Raw genomic sequence first — 18,924 nt, forward strand, 5'->3', positions numbered from 1 at the left:
AACAAACACCTAAGAAGAGAAAGAAAACAGGTTTGGGAATTACAATCTCCATCTATACTAATGAATTAAACATGCCCTGTACATGGGGGTCCAACTGGCTATCTAAAACTTATGTCCATTAATTAAAGAATGGAAAACCTCATGGTGATCAGGACACTGAGAGAGGAATTACCTATTGTACTGGTTTTGATGAGGATAAATTTCTTTACAGTGGCTGGTACAGGGCTTCATGTTGGACTTTTTAGGAAAGTACTGGTAACACAGGGATGGTTTTGCTACTGCTGAGCAGTGCTCACACAGAGCCAAGGCCTTTTCTGCTCCTCACCCCACCCCACCAGGGAGGGGCTGAGGGTGCATGAGGAACTGGGAGGGGACATAGCCAGACAGCTGATCCTGACTGACTCAAAGGATATCCCAGACCATCTGGTGTCATGTAAATTTGGGGAGGAAGAAGGAAGGAGAGGACATTTGGAGTGATGGTGTTTGTCCTCCCAACCCACTGTTTTGTGGGATGGAGCCCTGCTGTCCTGGCGATAGCTGCCTGCTGATGGGAAGTAGAGAATGAATTCCTGGCTTTGTTTTTCTTGCATAAGCAGCTTTTGCTTCTCCTATTAAACTGTCTTTATTTCAATCTCTGTCTATGGGTTTTCTCACTTTTTCAGTTCCCCAACCCACCTTGGAGGAGTGACTGAGTAGCTGTGGTGTGGGGCTTAGTTCCATCTGGCATTAGACCATGAAACCTATTTGCTGATGGCAAGCTTGTGAAGATGTTTATTAATTTAAATGTCTTACCTGTCATGTAACATTTGATATCCTGAGAATTGCTAATGGGGTTGTTGTTTTTGAACATATACAGGTTGAAAGGCATTATGTTATTGCTACTCAGATGCTTCCACATATCATGGTCTGGACTTGTCCAGCGACCCGCTAGCACATCGTAGTCTCTGCGCCCCATGTGGATAAGCTTCGTGAGAGGGTCATACAGTCCTCCATGGTAGCCAATGATGATCTGGAAGTTGGGATTAGTGTCCATGTAGATCTCCCCATATGCTGTGTACAGTATCTGCTTGATCATTAAGCCAGTCCCACTGAAGACAGCCAAAGGAGTGCCAATGTTATCACAGGCTATGTAGAATTCATCACCGCTGCTGAGCTCCATTGCAAAGAGGTGGCCTTGGAGGTCATAGTACAGGGAGGTGATCTCAGAGCTCGAGTGGTTGTACAAGTGGGTGACCTTGGTTGGGTTGGTCAGATCAGCATAGAAGAATTGCAAGTGATGGCCATGGCTGGTTTTGCTGGAGACTCTCCTTCCTAGGCCATCATAGCGGTACTTCACACTCCACCCACTCACTTTATTGTAGGCTTTGATGAGCAGGCCAGCTGAATTGTACTCAAAAATATCATTGCCCCTCTGCTTCAGGAAGCCATCTTCATCCATTTTGTACTGCACATCCCCCAGTCTAGTAATCCTATCCCTGAGGTCATACCTGAGTGGTGTAAGGCGGGCACTGTTCCCTGGACTCAACAGATGGAGGTTTCCATTTAGGTCATAGCTGTAACGCCAGAGAGGTTTGTCATTGATAGACACAGTCTGCAACTGGCCATCAGCATCATATTCATATGAGTAACGAGTTGTGTTTGCATAAGGGCCAACCTTCAGCTCTTTCTTAACCACTCTCCCCATGTTGTCATACTGCACAGTCATCCAGTACATGAGAGACCGGAATATCTCATACTGGACCTCCTTCATCCTGCCATAGGCATCAAAATGTTTAGTGTGGGTCATGACAGCAGTGGTAATAATCTGGTTGATATCGTAGTAAATGACCCCAAATTTACCAAATTGCTCAGTTTTGCCTGACACATCATCGTACCTGTAGAGATCAATAGGCAAAGGTGTCTCGTTGATGACTGCCTGCATGCTGGTCACCCGGAAGCTGTTGTCATAGTTGTAGTCAAAGCGTGCATTCACCATGCCCTCCTCAGTGAAGCGGAAAATCTGCCGGTCAATGAGGGGCCCTATCTGTCTGTACCTGATTGTGCAGGTGAACCCTTCATTCTGCAAATTTATGGTCTTCAGCATGCCTGCAGTTTCGTCGTACGTGAAACTGATCTTTGTGGTGTCGTAGAGCATCTCGGCTAACTTGGACAGCTTCCCATACTTGTAGATGACACGTCTCCCCGTGCCCAAGTACAAAGTGTGGAGGAGCTGCTCATCCTCTGTGAAGTCCTGAATTACTGAGGCATTGCCTTCTGGTGGCCGGTAGATGTTCCTGTAGTAACCAATGGAACGAATGGTTTCCAAAGTCTGACGGGCAACGTTGGGCATGGTCACCGAGGATAACCGGTCATTCTTGTCAAACTCAAAGATGTACTGTCTCTGGCTGTGAAGGAGCAGCACCATGGACTGGATGGGAAGAAGAAAAGTATAGATTATATCCTTGTTTTTCCAGCAAAATTATACTCTCACAAAGCCTGTAAGATTCTTCAATCCAAAGAACAGGGTGAGTGGGACAAACCTCTGCACCGACAGAATTCAACAGTGAAAGGTAAGAAGCTGTGCATGGCGCATCAAGTATCCTCTAACAGTGGGTCAGTGGAAGAAGCAGTTAATACAAGGGGGAAGGTCCAAGTTCACAATGCTCAGTTTTTCAAACCACTACAAATCACTACTATAGCCATCTTACCAAATTCCCTGTGCCAATAGCCTTTGAAAGCTAACTAAATAAAATTGGTAGAGCTACTTAAACAATGCTTGAAAAAGTATCCCCCAACACCTTCCAACGATGAATGAATTAATTCATTCATTCAACCCATCTTCTATTATTCTCTTCTCCAAACTTCTGCCTGCATACTTATTTGTTCTGGGATTTTTTTTTTTTTCATATAACAAACAATCCACATAGATTATATAATACAAGGAATAAATCAAGATTTTTTCCTTTTTAAAAGATATGGCACAATTACGGTTTCCTTAAAGTGTTTTAGCGATGGGTGCTATTCAAAAACCAGGAATAAAAAATTCCAGACCCAGGTATATAATATATGGATCAATGGGTAACTTGGCAGTGTAATGCTTAATGGTAATACTTAGAAAAATAAGTTCCATGCTAACCTACAGAGTGAAGGCCCCGGGAAGCCCTGCAAAGTGTGCTGCAAGTGTGGCTGAATTAATGCCTCACTTATTAATTACATGTATTTTTGTAAGTAGAAATGGGCCACTTGAAGAAGGCAGGATGTCAGACTCCGTAGGTTGTTTTCACATGGAAAATCCTACTGAAAATTCCTACTGTTCACTCTGCTGACTTTATCTGAGCATATTTTATATTGCAGTCAACTCAATAAAGCAAGATTGTGCTTTAAAAATCGCATGTCAAACCTTCACAGTTCACATGATTTCATCATGACTGGGAAAAAAACATCTCAGACAATTTTAAACTGCTCTGTGGTGGTCTGGCAAGAAAGCCACTTTGTGCACTTTAGTGGGACAGAATAGGACCAATAATTAGCTGAGGTAAAGGAGTGCAGCTGTACTGATGTCAAAGGGGAAAACCCATGTGCCTCAAATGCACCATCTCTGAGCTGTAAGACCATTCTTACCTTCTCCAAGTAGGTGTAGCTCCACGATTTACCATCAGCAAAGATTCTGGATGTAATTCTGCCAGATTGATCATACTCCATCCTTTCTGACATCGTGCCTCTCTGAATCCCTGCAATGTGTCCTCCTGGGGAATAGGTGACATTGACTCCATTCAGTCTGCTGCTGGGTGACCAGAGGCTGGGCCTCCCTGCCTGGTCGTAGAGGATGCGGAGCGTGAACTTGCGGTGATCATCATAGATTTTCTCAGTCCTTGTCACACGATCAAAGTCAAGGGATAGCAGGTTTCTGTTGTGAACCTACAGGAAAAAGGGAGAATTAGGAAGCTGGAAATAGTGTAGGTTTAGCCTTGTTTTACCAAATACTTTTTTACAGTACACTGGAGAGTATCCAGCTGTTCATTGCTGCTGGGTAAGACACAATTTTTAAAGCAAAGAGTTGTCCTAATATTGCTCTTACTGACTTCAGTGAGGAGAGAGGCAGAAGTATGGTACTTTTGAAACACCACAGTGAAGGAATATTGCTCATATCCCAAATCTAGATTTAGGACTGCTACAGCAGATGTGACCTATAGAGCACAGAATGACAACTTATTGCAAGGAATATTTCCAAGATGTTCTACTTATCAAACCTAGAATATTGAGTCTTTTGCTTTCATGCATATCAAAAAACACTTGTAGGAAAGAGATGGATGTTTTGCCACTACAGCAGAAATCAGTGTTTTCCTCTGAGTTTATGAATATAATGCAGGCATTGGAGGTTAAGCACTTCCCCTGAGATGAAAAGTGAAGGCTTTAACCACATGTTAAAGCCACATCTGTAGATGTTAGAGAGAGCAGAAACTTTCCTGGAGAGCTGGACCTTTAACTTCATTGTCCTGGGGTCATTCAGAGTGGCATAATTATACTCTGATCTTTGGAAATGCAGAGGCACTGGAAGTAAGCAAAGGTATCTACTTCAAAGGCAAGAGCAGGAATACATTTCTACTCAGGGACTGCATTGCACAGCAATACAAAAAGGGGCTGATAATACAACTCATGTTTAGTCACGTGTGCAAGGAGACTTACAAAGCCACATCACCACAGCAGCCAAGTACTGGCTTGAAAGCAAGGAGGAAAATCAGTATTACAAGTATGAGCTTGTCAGTGAAGACAGCTCTTTCTCTGTCCCACCTCTTCCAAACCTCTTTCAGCTAGTGAACATCTTTCTTCTGGAAGGGTGTAGAGTCTTCTTGGATGAATCTCAAACTCCCAAAAGCTGATTTGGTTTTAAGTTTCCTTTGCAGCCCTTCAGCTACAGTCAGTAAGCCAGAGTTTGCCGCTTGCTATGAAGTTTTCAGATCAAGTTAAAAACATTGCCCTGTCCTGCTCTGGGTAACACTGACACTCCTGAAGTGTTCAAAAACATGCAGATGTGGCACTTGAGGACATGGTTTGGTGGTCCTTATTTTATTTTGACTTGTAGGACTTTGCTTGGTTGGACTTGCAAGAGAAAGCATAGGGTTGAATCAACAAAGAGGTTCCTCAGCCCTGGAAGAACAGGAGAGGGAAAGGCTGAATCACTGCAGTGCCTTTGTCTTGCATGGGCAGACATCTATACCGAAGCCTAGAAAACAGGGACACCAGAAAGCCAGAATTCAAAAGAAAGTAACACAGGAGCTGGGGAGAGAAGGAATTGTTGCTATGATGTCAGTGTGAGGATGATGTAAGAGGCAAGTGCAACAACAATTTTCAATTTATGAATAACAAGGATAAAAGGTGCATATGACTTCAGGGAAGAAACTTTGTAGAAAGGCAGACAATGCTCTAATTAAATATGTGTGATATAGAGTGTAAATGTGCAATGGGAGAGAAGAAATTAGCCTATAACAGGGAAGCTGGAAAGTAATTAAAAAGGTATCAAAACTCTTAAGTGCAGATGCACATGTGTAACTAAGAGGAATTTGGTATCTCCTACGTGCTTGCTGCTATAGAGAGAGAAACATGAGAGGCAATTCCTTTCAAAAAAAGAAAAGCAAAGCAGGAAGTAATATCATCTCTGCCTCCCATATATTCACAGAGAGTCTCCATCCTGGCAGCTGCAGCTTCTTCTGCTCCAGATCTTTGCCAAGAAAGCTGGGAAGAGCTCTTCTGCGGCTGGAACAGTAATCTAGGCTGAATGAGGTCTTCCTGAGAAGTATGTTAGCAGCAGTGCCATTCACTGGGCTGGAAGGACCAAGCAGCAGGTCCCTGGATAGCTCTTTAAGCTCAGTCCAAATGTCTGTATCCTGTGTCTGGTGCCATAAATTGTTCCACCCTCCCTATGCTCTGGCAAGCAATGTCTGTGTGACTAGTTGGAACCAATCTCCCTTTTCCTGTATTTTATTTTTTAATGATTTGTTTTCTTCTGCTCTCTTGATGTACTGTCTCTTTTATCTGAGAAGTGCTGCAGTGCAAACAGTAACCCCTCAAGGTGATGAGCAAAGTGAACCCTACCCTGCCAGTAGCCTCTGAAGAGGGTCTAAATCTTTTTCATACTTGTTCAAGGGCATGCCTTGTATAGAAGTGAATTTTCTGCAGAAGAACTGACAGGGCTGCAGGCTGCAGTCCAATAACCGTGTTTTATGGTGAGCAGCTAAATAAGGTGCCATCCTCCATCCCAGACCTTATTCTAGAGTGGAGTCTGAAAACCTCCTGCAAAAAGAGTGTTTGACAAGACTTGTGATCAGCATAGAATCAAGACAGGGTAAATTTAAATCCACAATTCACAGTGGATTTGACATCCCTTTAAAATGTGTGAGAGACTAAATTTAACCCCTAACTCACGTTCCACAGTACTTTATTCAATCCCTTCGCTTCCTCTGCAGAAAAAAGAGCATAAACATACCACCATCTCTGATTTCTCCAATGCTTTCTTTGGCACTCCTTTAGCTTAAAGGATAATTAAACAACATGAATTGATCTCCCTGGGAACACAAGAGTACAAAAAGGAAGAGGATTCTCATGAAAACAGCCTGGCAACCTTCAGCAAAAGGGGGCACAAAATACTCCTGCAATGAAGACTTCAGCAGCCAACAACATCCATGTGATGAACAGCTGCCTAGAAAGGAACTTCCCCAGCAAATTGCTAAAACTGTTGGAGTGGCCATAGCCAGACCTCAATGTCTTGCATAAATTGTGGAGATCATCCTGGACCATCTTTATTAGTCAGCATACCAGGAATGGTTAGCAACATATGCCCCTTTGGTCATGCTGGCTCTGGGGATTTCTGGGATACTACGTCTTGATGCCACCATTAACCTGCTGCCAAGGTCTTGGGAAAAAACAAAGTGACTTATGATAGGAATTACCATGGTTAAATAAATAAAAGAACTGAGCCAGCAGCTCTGTCTCTTTTTTGCTGTCCTATTTGCTCTATTGTCAGAGATTACTTTACATCTTTCTTTATTGAAAAAAATCAAGTTTTTTCTTAAAAAAAAAAAAAAAAAAAAGGAGGGGAGACTTCTTCCTTGAAGCAGGATTTACTTAATGCTCTCTCTGCAAGTGAAGTCTGTTGCTGCTGTTGGCCAGGGATGGGTGGAATTCATAGGCAGCCAATCTGCAGAGGTATCTCACTGCTGGGTGGGTGGATAGAGAATCGCAACTTTTCATGGGGTGTGTGGGACAACAAAAGTGAAAGGGGCTGCGCAGTTCTGTAATTCATTGTAGTTAATTGTAATAATTGCCTGGCCAAGTACAGAACCAGGTCAGCACTGGTGGGACAGGGAAAAGGTATCAGGGTTGTCCCCTTTCCCTTAATCCGTGCAGAAGTCCCTGCTGTGTGCCCTATCCATGCAATAAGGAACCATGTATTGTGCTATTTCCTAGGGAGGGTCAGGGAGGCAGCTGTGGAAGTGGCCTCATCGTGCTGGGTGCTGGCTGAGCTCATGGCAATAGGCTGCCAGTCCCCAAGCACACTGTGGCAGGAAGAGGTACAACTCATAAAAAGTGGATCCTTGTGATGACAGCAGAAAGGATCACTCTTTTACAGTGTCCTGTTGTCCTCACTTCAAAGGCTTCATGAAAGGATGCTGGAACCTCTTTGGGATGTTCTTTCCCCATGAAGCACTATGTCTTTGCTACTGTCTCATGTAAGCAGTGGGGTGAGGAGAGAGGGAAAGTAGTAACTTACTCATATATAGCAGAAAATGGTAACATTTCCCAAAATGAACAAAAACATGTTGAATTTAACTTTCCTAAGTTTCTCTCCTGCTAGGGAAAGCAGCAATTATTGGTTTGAGGGAAGAGGGGAATATCACACAGAGAGTATGTTAAGTGTTGTGCAATCCCCAGAGAGGTAATTAGCACCTTGCAGGTTTTTGTATAAGGGGTGCAGATGCTGCCATGCATGCACAGACACAGAACTTAAAACATCTAGTACACCCTCAACAACTTTGAACCCCTGAACACAGCCATAACTGAGTCCTTTGACCATGTACGATGCACTTCTGATTCACTAGAAGGATCCTGATAGGCTCAAAATGTGAATAAATGCTAGCAGATTTATAAGGATACCAGCAACTAGCCTGAAAATTCATTTTGCAAGTGTTTTCCCAACTGTAGTACAAAATAAAATACACACACAATCTGTGTTTGAATCTACTGCAAAAATTTGGGAGATAAAAACTGATATGGGCAGCTGAGCTGTGTCTAAATGAGTAGAAACTGTTTTGAACACCATATAGCTATGACCCAGCTTCAGATTTCAGAAGGCTCTCTCTTTTCAGAAAAAGACCTTTCTGAAAATTTCATCAGTTATTAAAATGAAATGAAATTAACTGAAATAAAATAAAATAACATAAAATAAAATAAACCCCCCAAGACAAACCCAACAAAAAAGTGTGGTGTACTATATGCAGATACACAGCAGTTCAAACTAAAAGAACAGCTTCAGCTTTCATTACTGTTTGCATTTTTTCTTCTGGTAACAAAATATGATGCTATCAATGCATGGGGAAAAGAACAGAGGCTGGGGTGGAGTAATTGAAGATAAATACTTGACAAGTGTGAGCGAGGAGAGACAGGAAAAATCACACCAAAGTGGCAGGGGTCATGCAGCAGAGAACAGGGAGAGGTGAAGAGCAAGGACTGGGAAACACATATCCTGAAACCAGAGCATTGATATTTACTGCCAAGCTTAAGTGTGAATAAATAGCTGCAGTCCTTTGCTGTGGTGGCATTACACAGCACTAAGCATTTGTCTCAGAGGGTCTGAATTTGCCAGGTGCTGAGCAGCTTCCCAGGAACCGTTCATCAGCCTGTGACTCTGAGACTATCAAGGTACAGGGTGAGTGCACAGGACTTGCTATTACAAGTTCCCAGCTTTGCCAGCAGTTAGCAGATGAATTACAGCTTATTGGGCAAGATCTTTAAACAGCCCTGACAAGTATGAGGTGCATTGTGTGGAACAATGTTTTCAAAACACATCAGTCTCAAGCACAGAAAGGTCTGGGCACTCCTGGAGGGAGAGTACTGTCAGGCTGGAGCTGCTTGTAACACTCCAGGGAACAATAGCAACTGCGGTGCAATGCTGTGTGAACCCAGTTCTTGAACAGGTTCAAAGACTAGCAATTTCAGGAATCCAGAGTTTTTTCTGAGGTTTCCTAATGAACAGTATTCACAGAATCATTGAATGGCTTGGGTAGGAGGGGGCCTTAAAGATCTAATTCTAGCCTCCTTGCCATGGGCATAGACATCTTCCACTAGATGAGGCTCCTCAGAGCCCCATCCAACCTGGCCTTGAACACTTCCAGGGCTGGAACAGCCACATCATCCTTGGGTGGCTTGCGCCAGTGTCTCACCACCCTCTCAGTAAAGGATTTCTTCCTAATATCTAATCCAAACCATCTTTTTTCCAGTTTGAATTCATTCGCCCTTGCCCTATAACCCTATGCCCTTGTCCTAAGCTCCTCTCCCATTCTCTTGGAGCCTCTTTAGGTAATAGAAGGTGCTCTGAGGTCTCCCTGGAGCCTTCTTTTCTTCAGACTAAACAACCCCAGCTCTCTCAGCCTGTCCTGACATGCTTAGAAGGCTCTCAGTGCTTTGCTCTATGACTGCCAGGAGCACGGGTAGAAAACATCTGCACTGTGTGGTATTTTATAGTTACAACTGTCCCTGGCATGCTTAAACAGCCTGAGATGATGGTTAAACCTGTGGTGTCTGATGGGAGGTCACACATTCCCAGAGATGCAGAGGACTGGTAGGGAGATCAGCAGCACCACCTTTGATGGCTAAGGGAACATCAGCACATAAGGAGACATAATAATATAATGATATACTACAGTCATAAAGGTTATGTCACCAAGGGTGAACAGACAATTTTCTGTCCTGCAGCCCCATCCCTCTTGCAGACAATACAAATCATATCCATCCCTTTCTGCCATGAGACTGGCGACTGATGAGATGGGAAGTGGAGGCAAAAAGCGCTCGTGGTTCGCACTTACCCTCAGCCGACGTCCAAAGACAGTGACCTGCCCTCTGGCTTGCTCCTTCCTCTGCCTCCACTCCACGAGGTTGAGGCCGTTGTCGATGGGCAGGGTGACATTCCTCTTCCCCACCGTGGGGTTGACGGTGCCAGCCAGCAGATGTGGCTCGGTCTGCAGGGCCACCTCCATGCCGTTGGCGAGCATCAGTCTGAGGGAGCCATCAGCACCGATGTAGTAGCTGTTTCGGACTTGGTCTGAAGGCAGAAAAGAGTTCTTTGCTCATCTTTGATGATACAGCTCCAGCTCTTCATTTGCTCCCTCACCTATGCTGCATGAGCATTTGAGCTGGTTGTAACCAAATGCACTCTGTTACTCACCTGTCCCACTCAATGGGAGCAAAACATCAGTTTCATCAGGTAAAGTAAACATGGACAATTGCTTTTTCATTTGGATGAGGTTTGGCCCCTCATATTCTTGCAGAAAGTCTTGTGCAGGTTAAAAAAGTGAAAAAAACTGTGTAATCCTTACCAAAGGATGCAGGTTCAGACTTCTTCCTCTAGGCTAAAACACTGTGTGGTGACATATTTATTTTAAATCTGTCTGACTGAAAACTTTCCATGCTTTTATATCCTAAAGATCTTAATTTCACAACAGTATATGAGAAAGTGGGACCACCTACTTTCCTCAGCTCATTCACTTTGTCACAAGTGACAGGAAATTGCTCAGCAAGTTAATGCTAACCAGTTCCCCAAACAACAGCCAAATCCTTTCCCTTGAGAAAGCTTTCAGGAGGCAACTGAAGTCCTCTTGTTTGGAGAGAAAGCAGAGACATTAAGCTCCCACATGTCTCTATACATCTGGCCTCCACTAGCTCATGAAAGATCAGATTTTGAGGCCAGTATTTGGGAATTCAGGAGTTGAACAGAAGAGCAATCTCTCTTCTACATCCTTCAGGAATCAGGCAGGCTGAAAGCCCATCCTTTGAATCTCCAGCTGGCATTTATCTCCACAGAGAGTATCTCATGAAAGGTAAGAAAGCACGAGACTTCTCAGTGCAGAATGGCTTTAAAACATATTATACAAACAGTGCCTTATCTGAAGCTCCTCAAAAGCTAAAAACCATTACCATTTCTGTCTCCCACGCTGCCATAAACTCTTAATTGTGAATAAAAACACCCACTAAAAATTCCCATTAAATGTTTTTCCTTTTTAAGGCAAGCTGGGTTTTGTTCACTAGTTACTCTGCCATAGCCCAGCAGGAAACAAGATCACAGTGAAATTGCCATTTCTTGTCCCCAAGAAATAGATCAGCAAAGATCACAGTTTGGTATAGTTAGGGAAGGAAATGTGACACCACCTGGTCCTTTTCTATGTGGGTCTCATCCTGCTCCTGTGGTAGCCAGCTGGAGTTCTGCCACAGACACCTCAGCAGTACCACTGCTCAACTTTATACAGCAGTGATAACGAAACTCCTGGGGCACAGGATTTTGCCAAAAACATACAGCAGTGATCCACAATGCAGATCCAAGTATTTTAGCTCTGCCATTGAGTATGTAAGTTGATGGTCTTGGGCACAGTATTTTGCCAAAAACATACAGCAGTGAACCACAATGCAGATCCAAGTATTTTAGCTCTGCCATTGAGTATGTAAGTTGATGGTCTTTGACACAGACTCTAGCCATATCAAATCACCTCCATGCTTGAGTCTGCAAATGGAGAGAAGGGCCAGCCAATTGGCTGCCACACCTTTCTAGATGCGTGGTTTGATGCTAAAGTATTAGGAGATGTGCTTGAAATCAAATCAGTGAAATATCCCTGAACAGTGAATATATTCCTCCCTCTTTTTTCCTTCACCAGGAAGCAGAGGAAGGCTTGAAGGTTTACATGAAATTAATCAGACACATGCTGTCCCCTTCATGTTACATAAGCACCACAGAAGGGGTACTGTCACCAGTGCTGTGATACAGTGTGGGTAAATCCTCTACTTTCAACATTTTCCCAAGAGAAGACTCTTCCCTGGCTCTGGAAGGTATTTCTCAAGGGCTACATGATATCCATGGGCTGCTGAATGCTGTATTTTAGGTTGCTTTGGCTCTAGGGCACTACTGCCCTACTTTGGCATTGAACAAATGCTCACTTTGTCACTAGTCCAGAAGACAAAATCCCACTGGAATGTTGATATGTCTGTTGTAGAAGCTCCTAAATCCATCCTACATGAATTTGCAATCTTCTGAAAATGCCTTCTCAGATCTCACCTGGTCACAGTGTGATCCAGGTTTCCTGAAAGGTTCACCAATAATTTGGTTCAGCAAGACACCTCCTCTGCAACATTATCCAGATCTTTGTTTTAAGTGATTTTCTTCAGATGCAAACAGTGTCATAATTCTATACTTCTGAAAATAGTTAAGCCGTTTGTAATTCTGCACGTCCTAATGGCCAGAATGTCCCTGTGCTGGAGGGCAGGACAATGACAGAATTGACTGCAGCATCATTATGTAACTGTGCCTTCAGTGCAGAGTGTATAAATCACACCACAGTCAATTTTGTCACTAAAGGGCCCCCAACAGTGGGCTCTATTGCTTAATTAGGCTCATGAGGTAAAGCCAACCTCATGTCTGTGCTGTTGTCACACATCTTAATGTGAGTGAGTGAGATAGCCTGTCAAACAGATGCAACCTACCTCACCCTCAAGTAAAGAATAAGAAAGCCATGGTGTGTTCCTACAGGAATACAGGGGCAGCTCGAAGGGGTTGGAACCCTCTCAGCTGCCCTCTCCAGAGGAGTAAAAGCAGTGTTTCAGGCGTAGCAGGCACCTTCTTTTAGGAAAGATTGATGTTGTTACAGGAAGGGGGAAGGAAATTGTATCCCAGAGATATGGGAATAAATATCATTCTGGAACATGTTTATCCCACTTGGTGCAGTTTGTTCCTCACAAGGAGAAAAAAAAAAAATCACACCCCACTGTAATCAGTCATAGATAGAGTGAATGAGATTTGTGGAGTAAAGAAAGCAGAATCTGAAAGTTCCGCCCCTTTCCCCAAGACACAGGGAACAAGTGTGATAGCTCATCCTGATCCTAAGGAGGCTTCAGTTTTCAGAACCCAGAGATCCAGGCTGGCACTGTTTGTGTAGTACTGGTCCTGCCACTACCAGCATGCCAGCACAGTACTCCTGTGATATTTATTCCTCTTTTATTTCCCACTTCATTCCCTTTTCCTCTACTTAACACGTCCTCTGCTTCCCACCTTCTTACCACAGGCACAACTATGCTCATTTCCCACAGCCACAAACTGGTCCCACCAGTCCCTCCTGTCCATTTCTCCTTTATGCCTCTCCACACCACCTCTTAGCTCAAACACAGACCCAAAAGGTCTGGGCACAGGGACGGTCATTTTTCGTGAATATTTGAAACACCAATCAACAAAGAATCAGATCTCCAGCAACCAGCTGGAAGCCTGTTCCAGAAGGAGAGCAAGTGTTAAGTCAGAAGCCATTATGAGACTGAAGCAAAGAGGTTGGCTGGAAGTGTGGCTTGATTTATGCAACCCCTTTAGTTACAACAATAATGGTAATGATGATGGAGGACTGTGCTGCATGAGCCTGCATGGCAATGGCACTGGCTGGGAACAGAGCAGAAAAACAGCTGCAGAGCATCCACTGTGCTAGGGAGTGAGGCTAAGTAGGTGTGAGTGTGTGTCTGTACCAGCACGTGGGGAGCTCTGGTGCTCTGAGAACGCTGATTTTTGGTGCTGGGATTATCAAGACAATGCCTGTTTCCTGATTCACTGTGTGCAGTTTGGTCAGGAAAGGGATGCTGGCCCAACTCACCTTGGAGCAGGGTGTAGAAGGCCCCAGATGCTGACAAATTGGTTGTTATTGTAACGTCATCCTTGCTGGAGGTCTCCACCTGGACATGTACGGAGCTGTCGGTGTCGCTGCGGAAGCTGCTCACTTGGCCAGTAGGGAAGGTCACGTTGGTCAGGCGGCCAAAGCTGTCGTATCTGATAGAGAGAATGTAATGAAGTCAACAGCATCAACAGAGGATGAATTGTTCTATAAAGCAGAGACAAATTCTTCAAGTCATCATCCAGATTTTTCAGAGAGAAAAATGCACTGTCACTCTTTCAGACAGTCTTAATTTTTTTTGTCCTCATGAGAAGAAAATCATAGCTTTTAGCTGAAGAAATTGAAGCAAAGATTAGAAAATTAATAAATACATGCTAGCTTGTATTTTAACAATATTTTTCCAACACTCCTCACCTGCACTATGCTTCTTGTTTACAAAAATAATCTTACTTCCCATCTACTATGCTGTGACTTACAGAAAAGCAGTGGCCTGTGCGTCCTGTCTAGCAGAACTAGGAATTTCTGAAGCCCACCAACTGATTTGTCTGGTTGTGTCCTCAGCTCAGCAATTTATTTTAATTTTTTTCTCTATCTAATTTTAAAACACTAAATATTAAGGACCAGATTGGCCACATCAGGTGGAGAGTTGTCCTTTGTGAACATGGTGTAGAGTCCTGAGCACAGCTGAACCCCCGTGTCTACCTCTTACTGTTCCTAGGACCATATGGAAGGACTGATTTAAAAGTGTAAAAAAGCAGACCAGTTTTCACCCCTACTGTGTCCTTGGCCTTTCCAATGAGGAATCAACATAAGCACCATCTGGGAAGGTTTCTGTGATGTGGACACCTATGTACCAGGGCCCAGGTAAAGTAAGTTTTATACATGCAAGCTCCACAGCAGCTAACAACCTAGGGTAAAAAGAGAAACAGACACAGACAGTCTAGAGCCCTTCTGAGTTAAGAGAACAAACACATCGTTATGCCTCCCATCTGTGGCATTACAAAAAGTTCACAGACCCAAAAGGCTGGCAAAGGACCTTTGCAGTGAGGTTATTGTAGTTGAAATGGAGAGCAATAGGGAGCTCTACTGGCTAATCTCTGGAGGGCTGTTGGACCTTCTGATGAGAGGAACCTTCATGGAGGGGGTATTTAAACAGGGAGAAACAGAAAAATTCCAGCAAATCAATCAGGGATAAAGATTTGACTTTTTTCAAGTCCTGCCTACAACTCTTTTAATAATGATTTATATGAAACTAGGTATATTATGAAAATTTATCACTTGGGGATGCAAAGAAAATGGTGGGCAAGCAGACAGGTCTTGTTCTCCTGTGCTACCCATTGGTGAGCCTTTGATGGAATGCAGTGTCCCATGAAGGACACCATTCCTCAGAACAACAAAGTAATGAAAATTATACATTAAGGATAACATGCTTAGAAAACTTGATGTAAGAGGCAAAGCCAAAATAAAAAAGTTCATTCAGAAAAGGGGAAACAAGGAAGTGGGAAGATGCCACTCTAACAGTGGGTGCTCTGAAGAGGATTATAATAAATTGCTTATCATGTCTACTGAGGATGTGACAGAAAGTAAATGGAAACAATGAAAATTCAGATTAGAAGCTGTAGAACATTTTCAAGGCCCAAGGTTGTTTCAAGCAGAGAAACAGATGGAACACTGGAAACCCCACTGTCCAACTCTTTTAAGGATAAGTTAGAGAAATGTCTTAGAGGGGATCTGGAAATAGATGATCAGACCTTGGAGGGAGCAGATGGTTGAGGAGCTCTTGATGCTTTTTTTGGGACTACTCTGATCTGGGGAATAAGAAAATACACCCCATCTAATAACAAAACCCAGAAACCAAACAAAAACCCAAGGAGAAGAGGGGAGTGGAGAGGAAGGGGGGGTAGGGAGGTGGGCAGGGCAGGACAAGGCAAACACAAAGCACTCTTGAACTGCAGCTAATGACAGACCCATGAGCAGTCACTGGACTGGCTCTGTGTTATACAGAAAAAAATTTGTTTTCTCTTCCACTCTAATTTTTCCAGATTTGAACACAGTGTTGGTACTTCACTTTTGATATATGGTGGCACTGATTTAATGTGAGGAAGGGCTGGTTGAAAAGATGATTTTTGCCCAAGTTTAATATTTTAGTTATAGTGACTAAGTGGATGACCTCATTGCAAATCTCTGCATCCCTCAGGTTTGGAGACATTGTCACGTGAGGCTTTTCTTGCCCACTGAGCAGAAGGGGTGGTAGTAAGACAGAAGAAAGCATTTGCCCTCCAGAGTCATCCTCTCAGTTATGGATTATCCAAGCCTTGCCCTTTCCCTCAGATATCCTGGCAATCAATCAGCCACTTGTAAAATGGAAAAGAAAGAAGAAAGATAAAAACAAAACAAGAAAAGATTAAAAACAGGACTGCATTGCAGGAGTTTGGCAGAGATCAGTTAAAGCTTTTCCAAGCAGCTAGCAGCACACAGCCTGGATCTGAGCTGCATCCATGCAAGAGCCAGAACTAAAGTGCTCCCAGTACCAAACAATTTACTGCAGATTTGTGGCTGCCCTGTTTGCACTGAAACAAATGTGTTTTGCTTGTACTGTCTCCAGTCACCTGCACATCTCCTCCTAAACCAGCATGTGAATCTTAAACAGGAAACATCACAAGCAGTTTCTTTACCCCATCTGCTGAGACAAGACACAAGGGATATGATTTATTCTCTCCTCTATGCAGAGAAAACATTGTTATCACTGAAGGTGTGGTGTGTAACACCCCAAATTCTTTCTGCCACAACATCAATAGTTCTATAAACTAAATCAGTCTGAACCGTAAGGGTAGAATTAAGTTTGGAAACATTCTGAAATTTCAGTAAGATGAATCTGAATTTGGCATCTTTGACTTGGTGGATTAGTAGGTGTGAGTGATTTATTTCCACTGCTTAATTTAGATTTTAAAAATGAGCTGCTCCTAAAAGTAAGTCTAATTCACCTCCTATAAATAATGTCACAAATGTAGATGTCTTGCACTGAAGTCCAACAGATGAGTTTGGTATAACAGGAGTATAAAAGGAAGCAGGCCTGCAGGTTAGGGAAATAAGGAGTGCAAAAGCCAGGATGCAGGCAGAGAGCTTGTTCATGTGATAAGTGCTGAGTCAATGTCTTATGAGTCCCAGCTTTTAATCCTAATTGAATGGCACTCAGAAAAATGCTGAGAGTGAGCACAAAACCTTTACTCCATGCAAGTCCTACTTACATGCTCCAAAGAAAGCCTCAAAATGCTGTGGATACTCAGTTTAACAATCCCCAGCAGCAGCAGACAGCTAACTCCTTATATTCATCAAATCACAGAAATACCAATTGGTTTGGGGTGAAAGGGACCTTACAGATCATCTTGTTTCACCCACCTCACCACAGGCCAGGACACCTTCCACAAGATCCCACTGCTCTGACACCATCCAGCGTGGCCTTGAACACATCCAGAGATGGGGCAGCCAGATCTGCTCTGGGCAGCCTGTGCCAGTGCCTCACTACACTCATAGTAAAGAATATCTTCCTATCATCTACTCTAAAACCTACCCTTGTTCAGTTTAAAGCCATTCCCCCTTGTCTTAATGCAGGATGCTCTGACTAAAAGGCAAGTAGTGCCTTTTAATATAATATTATGTAGTGTAAAATAAATATTACTTTATATAGTATTTCTATAGAGATTTTTAGTAATATTTTTATAATATTCCTGGACCTCAAGATTATAGGCACCCTCACAAATGGTTCTCCGCCTTTGCCAGGCAAATAAATAGTATTTGCAGATATGCAACTGGAGAAATCTGCCAGTAACCTTTCCTTGTGCAAATTAGGTTAAAATGGCAAGAGAAAAAAGAATGAAAGAGCATGATGGCACTTAGACCTCTGTGCACACATTTTTCTTGTAAAGTCAAAATTACTAAGTACAATACACTTAATTTACATGGTTACATTTTTACAGGTGTATCAAACTCACAGTACTTCATCAGGAGCATTTGGGACTTTGGATCCTGAGAAACAAGGCTCCTTTTGGGCCAGAACAGTCTGGAATGATCTGCTGGAACCGGTTTAAGATGTCTGCAGAAGTACATTAGACTTTTGGCACATCCTTAGTCACCCCATTAACCTCCTTCAGAAGGAACTAGGACCATCTGTGTTTTCTGCATGTGCAGGAGCTGCTGCACCTCTCTACCCAGCAGCCAGACAGGGACCTGCCAAGGACTGGCTTTGGGGGGGACAGCTTACTGATTTGCAGCTGCAAGGAGGTCCTGCCTTACAAAGGAAGAAAAATGAGAAGGTAGAACAATTAGACCATTCCCATTTTTATTATTATTTTTAACTGGTGACAGATGAAGTGTAAAATGCTCACGTCCAGACTAAAGCTCCTTTTAGCACTGTGGTGGCAATGCAAACGGAGGTGTGGGAAGCCCATTAGCATGAACACACACTGCGTTTTCTTCTTGGCAAGCAGTTCTTTTTCTCTTTCCTGTTTTTACTCAGAACTAGAGCATTTTTCCCCCTTTTCCCAGATTTAGCTCACACAATACATACCTGTCACATACTCACAGTCTCCCAGGAATGTGAAGACTTGCACATCCCAGAGATAATATGCTTAACAAGTTAAATGTGCTGGTTCCTTCCACCTCTGCTTTCAGCCCTATAAAGGCCTTTACAGGGCACACCTCAGCTTGGAGATGAAGGCCAAGTGACTGGCTCTTATGTAGCTGCAGGTGTGCCCTGGTATTTGCAGTAACATAAATCTCTTCTAGTCACCTCATTTTGCAGCTAAGCTGCCCAGCCTGTTTCCACAGCACTGGGATTTAGGGCTGGGCCAGTTTTCATCACAGCCTAAGACTTCTGTGTTCTCCAAACGCTCTGAAAGCCCCAGAATTAAGGAAATACTGAAGCATGGGAGTGCACACAGCAGCCACTTGGAGCAATGAATCCATCACCTGCTAACACAGCTGCTGCCTCCCATTCAAACCTGCTGCAAAGCCTCAGCACTTACAATTACAGTGGCAA

General features: G+C 43.4%; 1 protein-coding gene across 14 annotated transcripts in view; it reads right to left on the reverse strand.

Moving 5' to 3' along the window:
* Nucleotides 1–18,924, reverse strand: part of TENM4 (teneurin transmembrane protein 4) — a 1,541,819-nt gene that overhangs the window by 18,965 nt on the left and 1,503,930 nt on the right. For all 14 annotated transcript variants that reach the window (XM_031505163.2, XM_077781310.1, XM_077781309.1 and 11 more), the window contains 4 exons: nucleotides 13,869–14,041; nucleotides 10,059–10,294; nucleotides 3,601–3,897; nucleotides 793–2,407 (listed from right to left, as the gene is read on the reverse strand). In XM_031505163.2, coding sequence (XP_031361023.2) covers nucleotides 793–2,407; nucleotides 3,601–3,897; nucleotides 10,059–10,294; nucleotides 13,869–14,041 — 2,321 coding nt within the window. The remainder of the gene's footprint in view (nucleotides 1–792; nucleotides 2,408–3,600; nucleotides 3,898–10,058; nucleotides 10,295–13,868; nucleotides 14,042–18,924) is intronic.

This window comes from Lonchura striata, chromosome 2 (assembly GCF_046129695.1).
Source record: "Lonchura striata isolate bLonStr1 chromosome 2, bLonStr1.mat, whole genome shotgun sequence".
NCBI classification, from domain to species: Eukaryota; Metazoa; Chordata; class Aves; order Passeriformes; family Estrildidae; genus Lonchura; species Lonchura striata.